At 36.0% G+C, this 14,038-nt stretch overlaps 1 protein-coding gene across 2 annotated transcripts; it reads left to right on the top strand.

The window, feature by feature from the left end:
- Positions 1 to 2,111: 2,111 nt before the first annotated feature.
- EXOSC3_1 (Exosome component 3) lies at positions 2,112 to 12,577 on the top strand. Of its 2 annotated transcripts, XM_051212048.1 has the most exons (5): positions 2,112 to 2,737; positions 7,854 to 8,118; positions 8,526 to 8,910; positions 9,713 to 9,906; positions 10,871 to 12,577. In XM_051212048.1, exons 2-5 carry the CDS (start codon positions 7,876 to 7,878, stop codon positions 11,021 to 11,023), a joined length of 975 nt encoding a protein of 324 aa, XP_051072187.1. In that variant the 5' UTR covers positions 2,112 to 2,737; positions 7,854 to 7,875; the 3' UTR covers positions 11,024 to 12,577. The 2 variants fall into 2 exon arrangements, with proteins under 2 accessions (XP_051072187.1, XP_051072186.1); XM_051212047.1 differs by lacking the exon at positions 2,112 to 2,737 and having other exon boundaries at positions 5,480 to 8,118; positions 8,526 to 9,906; positions 10,185 to 12,577.
- Positions 12,578 to 14,038: the final 1,461 nt, after the last annotated feature.

The following is a 14,038-nucleotide window of genomic DNA, read 5'->3' as shown; positions in this document are numbered from 1 at the left end:
ACAGACGCTGGTTATCAACTGGAAGCCGTATGGTTACGGACAAGTCATATAATACAGGGAATATGGGCAGACCAAACTGGAAGTTTCCATTCCACTTGTGAACTGTCAAGAACGAGAAGAAACATCAAACAGGAAAAGGCCTTCCATTCGAAAAACTGTCTATGGATAGTTTTGCTGCCAATTTACATAAGGCTCATTCAGACAAGACAAGGACATGAGCGCGTTTCGTCTCGAAAGTACCAACTGCATACGCGCGAACGCTGCGAGTTCACCATATAAAATGAATGAGTTTTTTTAATTTGGTAATACTGATAAAACTCGTGCGACAGTAATAAATGGAATGAAGGCATCTTACGGAATCACGAGTCGAAGTCTGAGAGCGTTCGGCATATCTTTGCTTTATAACAAAAGAAAACCTGAAATGGGGGGTGGAGAATCTCTGTATTTACTTACTTGCTAGCACATTAAGTGTGCGTTCAAAAGTTTACCAATCTTGATGAATCTCCATAGTGTTCTGTGAGATTGTCTAACATTACAAATGTCCAGTTGAATCTATCTGCGTAATGTGTACTGCTTACATGAAGTACAACAATTCAATCTTCCTGAAGTCAATTTTGCTGAACACACAATGAACGTGACAATCGTACTGTAGATCGGTTTTCCAACTTCACTAAAGAATTGGGATTATTCGGATGTGTGAAAATAGCAATTCAAGTGACAAAATGTCAGACTCCGTCACGCGTAGAGAGCATCTTCAAAAACGGGGAATCCGTAATTGACAACTCCATATCCTGTATCCTCTGGGAATAGCGATCGCCCGGAAAGAGGGAAGTCCCAGAAGTAAATCTAAGCGTTGGGATGGTATATCAGAAAGCACAGTATTTAAACAAGTACACTTCTCCTGGCTCGGATATAGCTTACTCTTCTATACTGAAAGAAGTGGCTGCAATCTTGAAAATACCACTTGGTATGACGCTCTCACTTTCGCCAAGACAAGGCACGTTTGCAAACAGTTGGGAGCAGACACAACTCACACAAATTTTTGACACAAATAAACCGTGACTTTATCGGTCAGAAGTGTTTCCTTCAATACCCTCAAAAGTTGTGAAGTATTGGATATATAATGGTTTTTGCAGCCACTTGTTGTCCATATACTTTTTTCATCACAGGAACGCGGTTTCAAGAAAAGCTGCTTTCTGGTAACCAACATGTTGAATGTGATAGATAGACAGATGACCAACTATCCTTGATCACAAGGTAAGGTTGATGTGATATACACTAATTTCTCAAAAGCTCTTGATAGGATCATTCAATATCCTCGAACTATTATGTATCAAATCATCGTAAAGAAAATGTTTAGTTTCTGAATGATCGGCTTTTTAAGGTCAGGGCAAAATTTACCTTTTCTCGGGCAAGTGAATGTCTTGACTGAGTTCTTCTTGTTCAGCGCTAAGACTTCTCATTTTATTTATGTGAATGAATTTCCTCAGTAAGTATCGGCCGAGTTATTGCTCTCCACTGACGATGCTGAACTTTGAAGAGAAGTTTGCAACTGAAATGACTGGTTGTTTGACACTTCAGAAAGCCCGGTTTGACTGGAAATTTGGAAGGATAACAATGGATTAACCTTCAACACTTCAAGGTCCGAAGTAGTTCATCTGAGTCATTACAGACTGTGACTAGAACTTAGGTAACTTCCTTTCAGGAGTATTTCAATTTAAAAAGAACCTGAAAGTCTTAATACCCTACTGTCCAATCTCTTGCGCTTTCTGTGACAAAAATGTTTTTCAAACAAATCTTGCACTTTCAAAGTTAAAGTGTGTTTTGGCAAGTTTGACTGTAAGGTTTCCAACCTAATCTTCAACAATTTTAATCGTCCTCATTTAGGGTGAGGAAAAATAGTGCTTCTTTCCCCTAATAAAAATGATAATAATGCATTAGAGCGTATTTAAAAGCGAGCTGCAGAAGCTCAGTACCAACACAATGCTTAGGGGGTCCAGAAATTAGAGGCTCAATTCTGAAAAACGGACTATAAAAGCACATTCTATAGTGCATCACTTGTGAAGTTCTTGTGTTTTTGCAGTTTCAGGTGGTTCAAGTGATCTTCCTTCATGAGGAAAGTCGACATATTCCTGAAGATTCAGGATAGTAAGTCACTATAACTTACTAATATATCTCTTTCCATCGTGAAACATGAATGATACCTCGACCAAGAAGCATCAGTGATCCATCAAAACTAGATAGGAAATCTCGTTGGACGAAAGCTTTTTCTTTCACAACCATCTGAGCCATTCCATGATTATTGAATACTGAAAGGACCGTTTTAAGGTAGTACGTTACGTGTGGTCACGCTTGGTAGGTTTTATTGGACATCGCATGTTTTGTTTAAAGAGAATCCTCTGTGATTTGTTAGTCTAATTCATCCTAAAATATTGTTTAGTACATGTTGTTAATGTCATATTCGAGTCTTTGAAAAAGAAATTATCGTCAGTCATCACATAAATAATCGTCGACAAGTCGAGGATCCTCAATATGTATTTCAAGTAATAGTTTGTTTCATAACCACAAGCTGTGGGAAAGCATCTGGACCACACCTGTAAATTATTTTTAAATTTTGATCTTATTTGGCTCATAAAGTGATCAGATCATATTGGGTTACTTTTCGACTCTTAAAATGTGGTTGTCCTTTAATTTATTGGTGAACAGCTTTGATATCCCAACTCATTCAGCCGATTAGGTGGGAAACAGTAAATGCACGACTTTTTATATTTTGATCAGTTGTTATGTTCTTGTCTTAAGTCGAACTTCAAAGCCTGAGACCCTTGCATTATAGATGATATTAGATCGTAATGAAAATGCTAACTTAAACAGCCCATTATTATTTCCTGACATCAGTTTTCAACCCTGTTTTTAATGCACGCTTTTTGGGCCTGAGTCTTTACATTCGACGTTAGCTTGGGTTTATAGCACAGCTCTACTGGCCTGGTTTTGTGTAAAATTATTGTTTCTGCCTCAATTTAACAGAATGAAAATACCTTAAAGCACATCAGAGATAAGGCGTAAGTTCAAATCCAGCCCAAACTTCGGTAATTGTACTAGTTTTATCAACGATTTGGCATTTAATAAAGCAATCTGGAGAAACAGGAATTACGCTTTTTCATCAGTCGTATGTGAAAGTATCTTAACGTATTGAGTCACCTTAAATGTGTACCGCTTTGTATTTATATTCTACCCATTGTTCGTTTTCTTAACTCTGGTCATCCTTCCTTACCATTGTGGTAAATTATAACGATACACATTTAAGCCTGGTCTTCCTTTATCCTTTCTCATGTTTGTTTGATCTGTTAATCCTTGCGTTGTTTCACCGTCGTAACTCCTGTTAATCTGTTGATAAGATAGTTTCAACTGACGTTTATATAGTTAAAACGGTAAGACGCAAACTAGATCTTGAATTAGTGTGGGTAACTAGAATCAGTATTTACAGTTAAAAGTCAGGGTTAGGAATTGGGGTTTTCATCATGAGATGCCATCAGCTATAATGCTAGTTTACCTTATATATTAGTGAATTTTGGGTCAAAATCCATGACTTGGTATCTTTAATCTGATTAGTTAGTACATAATTATGTTCCTGTCAATAAAACTAATGGGACTTAACAATGACTTTTATCCCTGATAAGGATTTCCTCTGTCGTTCAACTCATACTTTTTTCTAGAGTGCTGCTACTCAATTCTCTAATCTGACATCTATCAGACGTTAACAAGGTTTTCAGTCCTATTAGAAGTATGTGAACGGTTATCGATTTCCGGTCACATATATTGTGGAATGATTTCGCTTCTTGAACGACCTAAAAGTAAAATTAGACCACAAATATTAATCTGCGAGCTTGACAACAAACTCCAAGAGACAGTTTCTTAAAATGTCTCATGTAGCCATTTTGCGAAAGGTTCTTAAAGTTGTGGGTCTGTGCTTTGAAGGACTTACAGCCAGTAAAGTTGATTTATTTGAACACATTTTTACAACTGGGCACCGAGTACATATGCTCCACACATGTCACTTGATTTGTATGTGGGCTGTGATACTGCCAGGGTGCCCAGACAGAAGCAGGTGGGTTTCTTAGGGGGTCACACGCAAACCTTCGACCTGAAGGTCTGGTCCACAAAGTAGTGGAGCAACGTAAGGAGATGCAGTCCCATGGTAGCCGGTGACCAACAATTGGTTCACATGCTATTTGTTCTCTTAGGATCCTGGAGCCTATGTGCACCACTGGTTTGGAATCAGGATTTTCCAAATCCCCTAGGTGAACTCTTCGTGTCCACCGCCGGACATTCGTTTTTCGTCAGCAACACCCCCGCCACAAGAAGGCAGTGAGTAGGATTTCCTTGACAGTGGCTGCACATTCGTAGCCATTTGAGAGCATTTCGAGAGGGAGAGCTGACTCCCCACCTTCAGCATTTGGGGGCAGCCAGTAAAGGGAATTCGTTTGACAATGTGCCGTATGTTGTTTCTAAAGTCAACCGTTTCTACTCCTGTATGAAAGCAACATCTCTAGAGATGCTGGTTGTAGATATCTTACCGCCTTCACATCTAAGTACAGTTTAGAGTACGTCTTCACCCTCAAACGAGTTGTTACTTTTATTATCGTCCTACAACTGACTTCGTTGGGATAATACGGCCTAAGAAAACAAATGTCTTCGCCAGCATAGCTCGAATGGGTCACTACGGTGTTCAAGCTCGATCACCATATCAAGTTAGCTTTGACTGAAGCCATTCAATGTAAAATACATATCAGTCAGTCATTAACAGCGTAGGACTTCGTACGTACGTACATCAGTTCGAGTTGCCATACCACATTAGCACAGAGATGCAGTGGTCGATTCAAATCCCGTAGTGGTAGAGGTAGCAAGAGTATAAGCAGTAATCGGGAAGATTAGGGTTTGGAGATGTTATTTAAAGAGTATAATCCAGTGAAACAAATTTGGAAAGAGAAAAAAGAGACAAGGAGGAATCAGAAGATTAGAATTTGGGAGAACACAAAGAGTGGATGCACCTGCGCCATTGCAAACGATTTTCAGCCATGTCATTCAGGGTCTCTAACCATCGGTTGCTATCATCTCGTGGTCCCCAACCATGTAGTCTACACCTACCAACATGACTCAGTCCACTTGTCATTGACTTCATGGACTTGTGCCATGTTTTGGTTTGGCCGCCTCTAGCTTTCTTCCAATCTACTATACCACTGAACATAGCACGTCGAGGTAGTCGGTCGTTGGGCATACGTAACACGTGTCCCAGCCATCTCAACTGATGAAGTTTCACTACTTCATCAATTGATTTGCCATCCTTACTTAGTACCCGTTTCCTAACAACTGCGTTACTTACTCGGTGGTCCCAGGATATACGAGCAATGTTTCGAAGACACCCATGATCAAATACTAGTAACCTACGGATATCCTCTACTCTTTCCGGCCATGTTTCACTGCCATAAAGTAGGACGGGACGAACTGCTGCGCAGTAAACCCGTCCTTTGGTTGATAGACGGATATCTCGCCTACGCCATAAATGACGCAAGTTGGTAAAAGCTAGTCGAGCCTTCTGTATCCGTGCTGAGATTTCGTCACACACCAGACCACAAGGGCTGATGAGACTTCCAAGATAAGTGAAGCGGTCGAAACGCTCGTCATCAGTTCGGGTGTCAATGCAACCCAATCTTGAAGCAACATTTTGCATTTCGAGGGAGAGAATCGCATCCCGAACATGCTTGCATTGTTGCTTAGAGTGGTCAGAAGACTCTGCATTTTGTCAGCGTCTTCGCCAAATAAAACTATGTCATCAGCATATTCTAAGTCAACAAGTGAACCTCCCGATAGAAGTTCAACCCCTGGAAATCTAGACGAGGAAAATGTTATCTCTAAAAGTACGTCGACGACAAAGTTGAACAAGAATAGAGAGAGTGGGTAGCCCTGACGAACATCACATGAGGTGATCAATTCTGATGACAGTTCGCCATAAGCTTTGACTCGGCTAGTTGTGTTCAAGTAGAGAGCCTTTATAAGGTAATGTACTTTTTGGTACTCCTTTCAGTGGCAAACACTGCCATAGAACTTCACGATCAACCGAGTCAGATGCCGCCTTAAGGTCTAGAAATACTGCGATTTTGAGGCGTCTGAATGTATGTCTGTGTTCTAAAACCTGGCTTAGTGTGAATATGTGGTCTATACAACCACGTCCAGGTCGAAAATCGGCCTGATTTTCTCCAGTTTGTTCTTCACGAGCTTTAGTTAGGCGTCGAAGTATTATTGAAGCTAATATTTTAGACACTATATTTGTCAAACTGATTCCTCTGTGATTGTCACAAGAGGACATATACGCACTCAGGATATATACAAAGCGTTTGCTATACTTGTCTATATTATAAGAAGTAATCAAAACGAATGAAAATATCTGAGAGTAGACAAACAATGTATATGATAGGTAAGAATAAGTGATGGGCAGTGGGATTCGGAGTGTCCTATTTCCTATTAACAGTTTCACAAACTCATGAGCTTTTAATTGGTTATTAACACAAATGTTACCTTATGGTTGGCAGTGGAAAATGCTTTATGTTACTTGTTTTTGTTAACGACAGCCTTCCTTTCTATGTACTATTTTTATTCCACTCTATGATCTTGGTATCTAAGTGTGACGAGTTTATTTTAACGAATGAATCTTTAGCTAAATGTAGTCAATTCATGTTTTCATTTTGTTTTATTATCTATCTTGTTAAACAATGATAACTTGTCAAACTACTTAAAATTTGTTAGTAACTGCACTATCCTAACCAAAATATTGTTCGAGACTGTCTATATAGTTTTAAAATGGAGCTGTTTAAAAGTAACGTGTCTCTAATAAATATGGTGGTTTTAAAATAATCAGGAATAATTATAGTTGAGTAAATACAGGTAAATTGGCCATGAGAAAATGGGGTTGTAGTAGCTTTCGTAGACATTGAGCTTTTTTTACCAATATTCTAAACCATTTCATATGAATGTTAACCATCATACTAGTATTTTAATACTTGTTCTTATTTTTAAATTTCATCTGCAAATAGTGAAAACTTAAAGACAATTCAGGTAGTTGTATGGGACATAATTATAGCGAGTGATATTTGGCTCGTTTGTTAGCGTTGAAATATTATTGATTACTTTGACTTGAGGAATTCTTGTTTTGATTGTTTCGACGCCTTCATGGTCTCATAATCAAAACGCCAATCTAAATTGAACTTTGTAGCTGCAACTGGACAGCAAAATCATAACCATGTCAGTTTCATTTTCTACATTTCATACTACCACTAAACCAGTATATAAAAAACAGCTGCGACTCAGTGGCTTGAAACGTTAACAGAAATGGACGAGAACCGAAGATAACAATATTCGTGCTCTAGTTTTATTTGAAATTCTCTTTCAAATGGAGAGAAACTGAAAAAATTTCTCTTACTTGTATTCTTAACTGGACTTTATCCTTCCCTATACATTAATCTTCTCCACTTATTCTGTTTTCAACTACACTCCCTTCCTCTTTTACTTCTCCATGATGTTATCTATTTATTTTGTCAGGCGCATATTATTTTTGGTGCCTGGTTATGCCGAATTTTGTGTATTAAGTAGAAAATAACAAAATCCAATTGGACGTTTGGTAGCTTAGTTTAGCTACTTTCACACATAAATCTACTAGTATCTTCCCCTCCCATATGTAAATAAATATCCAACTGTTTTCTTTAGTATTTGCTACCATTTATACTCTTTAATAATCTGTCTTAGATTGAAGATCACAAAAATGTTTTTTTTCTAATAATAGTGTTTAATTTATTCAATAGATAGAAATTTGTCTCCGATCCAATGAATTTAGCATCCATTGACAATATCATACGTGGGGCTCGACTTCAGACATCATCAAATGACTCGAGTTATCAAAATTTTTTGGATCGTTTAGTTTTGCCTGGAATGGTTTTTGAATTATCTGGACCTTATGATGGGCCTGTATCATGGTCTATTGGTCCAGGTCTTGTCTGTGTGCCGATGTCTAGAATGAAACCTGGAGTGGGGAAAAACAAAATGGTGGATTCGATTTTAGTAAGACAGGTCAGTCTCATGGTTTTTAGTTCCAAGTACCGTTGTACAACTAGATTTCACTGTTCAACTTGTTGCTATGGCCATTATTGGCTTACATGAACATATGAAATGGTTCAGTGTGCTAGTCTTATCCTTCATTGATGAGTTCCTCGTAGTTTTATCGTTCGGTCTTTTTGATGTGTAATAAACAAAACTGATTTGTTGCGGTGTAAATCTTTACACAGATACCACTCAGCATTATTTAGTTTCCATATTCAGTTATATTTCATAGCTTACTTCGACTATCAAAACTATTTTACAGCACTATGTTATTAAAGTATACGGGTTAAGTTCCATCCATTATTATATAAGTTTGCTAACGATTTATTTTCGAATATGCTGATGTATTTTCTCATTTTTTAAAATTCTCTTAACAGTTCGGAATCTTAAAATTCAAATGTAAGAAGTTGGAAGGAACAGACTCAACGGATACAATCAAGCGTTTTAAACTCGGAAATTCATTGAGTGATTTGAGATCAGAAAATTTCATTTGGGTAGAATGCCTTGTGTCTAATGGTTCAGTAACTACATTACTTCCACTTACTCGTCTCTCATACCGTTGTCATGTGGGACAGTTTCAACCAAAGGACAAGGTTATTGGCGTTGTAATGAAAAAAGCTGGTGAATCGTTTGTAGTTGATATAGGTTGTGCTTCTCCGGCTATTCTCAATTACTTATCATTCGAAGGTTCTTCCAAAAAGAATCGTCCTGACATTAATGCAGGTGATGTTCTTTATGCCATGATTACACGAGCCGACAGAGGTAAGTTTATTCTGTAATCACTTATATACTTTCTGTTTGTCAACTTTATTATTCCCATTTTTGTGCAATAACACGTCTGTAAGCAAACATTATTCTTAATGTAAGCCTCTTTCATGGAAACAAACCTAGTTTTTAACGACTAGTAGACTGTAAGCAAAAGTAATAATCGCTATTCTAAATTGTTCGCATCACTGTAACAATTAGTATGAAGAATAAAGCAGATTGTCAGAATAAGCATTAGTCTAACGATATCGCTCCTTGAATGTTAATGGTTGAATAATACACGGCACATTACGTTTAGAAACATTTCATTTATTGCAAGGACGTTTTGTTTGAAAATCCAAACAAGTTATCAAATCTAGTTTCTTCTGTGATAATACTTTAATATTTTACTACACATCTCTTAGTACATTTGAGTAAATTGTTTCGTAGTAGCTGAATACTTACAATTTCATCATCATTGATTACTGATTTTATTTAGTTTTACCTAAATTTACAGAAAATAACCACTGTTTTCTCCTTTCACTCGACCCATTTATGAGAAATATTGATATAGTTTAAATTGTTATCTAGAAATTGAACAGTATCTTTTCTTTCTAAAGTATTATAGTATATATTGTTGTAACTTGTCATTTTACATTAATACCATCAGTTCTGACAAATTCATAATCCGTTGGAACTGTTATCTCAAGTTGATTAACGTGGTCAGTTTTTCTGAATACACGATAAGGTGTTTTTTGTATTAACAATATTGTACGTCTTAACGACTGTTAGTATTGATAACGAGATTTTGTTTTCCTAGATTTAGAGATTGAATTGTCATGTGTTGATGAGGCGGGGAAAGCTTGTGGAATGGGTATCCTTGGTCGCCATGAACCTGGAACTGTTGGTAATGCTGGAGGTCGGTCTGGTGGTATACTGTTACACTGTACACAAGATTTGGTCAGGCGGTTAGGCAATCAAGATGAATTTCCTCTATTAAAACTTTTATCTAAGGTAAAAACTCAATGTATATAATAATTTTTATTTATAGTTCTTATGAATATCTTAGAAACAAGTGGATTCTTTATATCAACACCTGTAGTTCAATAATTTGGCCGTATAACTGATTACTGTTGATATAACTGTATCTAATAACTCCAGCTTTCTGTTTATTATAATCGATGATTTTAATCACATCGTTATGTATATTTGTTAATATTGTGTATTTCTTGTGAACTCTTTCTTATTTTTATATCTCATTAAATATATCCAATTTATTTAATGATTGCTAGGACTCTTACTTAATGCTCCCAAATGCCCTGGTATGGCCGAGAGCGGGGTCGGCCCGCCTTCCCTCTTGAAATGCTCTCTCACGGCAACGCGTATACAGCCCCTGCCAGAGAAGTCCTACTCACTGCATTCTCGTGGCGGAGGTGTTGTTTATGAAAATGAGAGGACGAAAAGCGAATATCCGGCGCTTTACCCGGATCCCAAACCAATGGTGCACATGGGCTCCAGTATCCTGTGGGAACAAATGGCGTATGAACCAATATCTTGGTCACCGGCTACCATGAGACTGCATCTCCTCACGATACTCCGCTACCTTGTGGGTCAGACCTTTAGATCAAAGGCTCGGGGTGTGGCCCGCTATGAAAACCACCTGCTTCGGTCTGGGCACCCGTGCAGTATCACAGCCTACACACACATAAATATGGTGTGGCGCATATATATTTGGTGCTTTCTTGTACCAATATTTATGTGTTGAAATAATAAATAATAATAACTCTTACTTAATGAACTGATTCACTGACATTATATGTACAGTTATTGTTTTTCTTTCACTTTCGTACTGATAATTGATATTATGTTAAATAACATTTTATTATTATTCAGTAATTTGGTCTTTAATTCCTATGTATTTCTTTATTCTGACATCATAGTTTCTTATTAAATTTTCTTTTTCTTGTAATTTACTTAGGTGTATCCTTTTGAAATATTCTTAGGTGCAAATGGACGAATATGGTTAACAGCTGGTTCTGCTAGAGAAATAATGATATTAGCCAATGCAATAGCTATTACTGAACATATATCAACGAATGAATGTTGTCAATTAGCTAAAGAACTTTGTTAAGTATTTTTTACATTTTGATAAAATGTCTTTTTTCTCTTCTTTAAATTAAATTTGAATATTGTACATATTTATATTGATATTGTACATTTGTAAGTCTATTTTGTATCTAATAGATTAAAGTTTACTTTGTTTTTTAAAAAAAATTGTTCATTGAGAAATAATACATGGAAGTAAAATTATTTGGAATTACAATTTGTAATGTTAATTAAAATAGAATGTTTCTCGGGTAAGTTTTTCTGACAGTTGGTTCAATTTCATCAGTACTGAAATTAGATATAAAAAGATACTGTTAGACTTAAGGACAATCATACTATTTTATTAGTAAATACAAACAAGCCATATCATCATCAGTTTCATTTGGACCCTCTCCATTATCCTTTCCAATCTTGTGTGTGCGTGCGAAAGTTTGAACACTAAAACAATCACAGCAAGATAACTTGTTCATAGACAGATCGATGTTGAGAATGTTAGTGACGAGTTGAATCACGAACTGAATCAGGTATTTAGAGCGTTTCTGTCCTGTGCAAGCATAGTTGAATCTACAGTAACAACGGCAATTTTTTTTACAGAAGAAGTGAAGATTAAATTCAATATCAATGTTTTGATTTTCGGAACATTCAAACCAAAGAACACGTTGACCTTGATGTTTGAAAGATTTCCATGAAATTCAGTATAGAACAGCGTAATGAATAAATGGTATCAATAACTGAAGGAAAGGTTGTTAAGGAAAATGTGACGCTCAGTTCTCATGTGGAATTCCCACTGACTTTGTCTCAAGTATAACTACGGCTAACGATACTCGTTTTTCGTTCTGAACATCTAAGTATTTGTTCGTTTGAGATACGTGGAACTTATAGAATCCTGGTTACGAAAAGAAGGAATGAATTAATCCTAAGTCGTTGGCCGGTGCAGGAGAATAATATTGAAAGGTCATAGAGTTGTAACCTCTATTGTCTTTTTCTGAGCAACCAGAACTCATTGATTAATTTCAGTTAGTAGCCCTTAAAGTGAATCACTTCCAATCATTATCAACCAGTCAACTTGGACTATTAAATCCTCTGTTTACACGGAAACAAAAGAAGGGTCATTAAGACAGTTCAATAAATAAACTGGTGAACTGTTAAAGCTTCTGGTGTGCGTGCATCCATAGGGTGTATTCTTTTTGAGCCAATTTATGCAACCTTTTGGATGATCTTAAAATGAGACTTTGGAGAGGTTACATTACCGAAGTTGATTATCTTGATCTTAAAACAACAACACACTTCTCATTTTATGAGGTAGGATCTCCTTTTCTTGACTCATTCACATCGTATTATTCTTCTAGTGGACAATCTTACATCTATAATCTATTTTCACTTTGGTTTATTTTATGATTTTGATACCTAAAAACACTTTCGATCACACTTTAGATGATATAGTATCTATCTATTCTGTTATAGATATATGGATTTTAATTAGATATGCATATGAATGTATAATTTTAATAAATGACATTGTTTGAAAGACAACTTCCTTCTTTAAATTGTCTTGATTTCGTTCTCAACGTTGGAAAAGGATTCATTTGTTACTCAAAAACGGTTTTGTTATAATTTTCACTTTTATACAACAGAAAAGTTTTCTTTTTATTGAAAACTACAGAAGTTATAATGCTTAATAATTGATTAAATGACTTGATACTTTCAACATTTACCAATGTCATATTTCTTCTGATACTAATCAACATATACTCACTAGTGAGTGACTTCAAGAAATATATTCTGGAGTTCTAGTGAGAAGCAGTGACCAGTGGAGTTCAACCAGGTCTGTTGTGAGATAGTAACTCACTGAAGACAATGGTGGATGTGCCTCTCAATTTCGTGGATTAGTTGAAGTTAGACATTAACACCGTTGGATGCCAGCTCAGTGGTCTAGTGGTTAAGTGCTCGCGCGCGAAACCAGTAGGTCCTGGGTTCGAATCTCGCAAGGGGCGAGGTCGTGGTTGCGCACTGCTGAGGAGTCCTACAATAGGACGAAACGGCCGTCCAGTGCTTCCAGGTTTTCCATGGTGGTCTAGCTTCAACTGACTCATGATCTTAACTATTGAAATTACTACAATCTCCACAAGACCCCTTCTGATTTCTTAATATTTACTTAAAATTTTATTTTTCATATTACGTGTAACATTTAAAGACATTGATGAATTTGACGATGAGGTCGAAATTCATTCAGCATAGATATACTTCATTCTTTTTGTTTATTGTTGAAATCACAAAGAAATTTGAAATAAACAGAGAGAACAAATAATTTTCTAACAAATTAGACAGTTTGAACTTAGTTTTATTACATTTAGTGATATGATTTAGAATTGTTAAAGGTTCATAAAGAAGTAATTACAACATAAATACAATGAATGAGTGACGTTTATCTTCTAAATAGTTCACTTAATTCCCTTTTAAAACTTCATCTTTGTTTATATATATCACTTACTAAGCTACGGTTTATTTTAACTGTTATAATAGAAAAAGAACATTTGGTATCTTACAGTTAAGTTAATCAATTCATTAATTTGAGCGAACTATTTTGGCGCTCAATATATGTGTATAAAGTTGATGCAATACATTCTAAAGTGAATTACAAATTCGCATCTGTTTAATTCATTAATTAATTGAATTTAACCACTTTTATGTTCATTTAAACAGATCTATTTAATTGTTTTCTATGATAAATAGATCTCAACGTAGCCTAACTTATTCATCTACAATAGATAGATTAATGATATTAACAGGTAAAACTGGTTTCAAAAGAAAAGAGGAATGAATAGTAGGTTGTGGATAATTTTTATTAGGTAGTAGACAAACTCTGTTTTTAATTGTATACATTTACTATTAGAATTGCTTAAATCTTCGTTTCATTTCTAATAATGAAGTAAATAAAAAAAAATGCAAGAAAACAGTTTTGGTGTTTATCTTGTTCCCCAAAATAATGTTACTACTCTGGGATTTGTCTTGATAATTTTGTTGCTTATATGTCATAACA

Source organism: Schistosoma haematobium, chromosome ZW, assembly GCF_000699445.3.
Source record: "Schistosoma haematobium chromosome ZW, whole genome shotgun sequence".
In the NCBI taxonomy this organism is placed as follows: Eukaryota; Metazoa; Platyhelminthes; class Trematoda; order Strigeidida; family Schistosomatidae; genus Schistosoma; species Schistosoma haematobium.
This window is presented reverse-complemented; position numbering and strand designations above follow the sequence as displayed.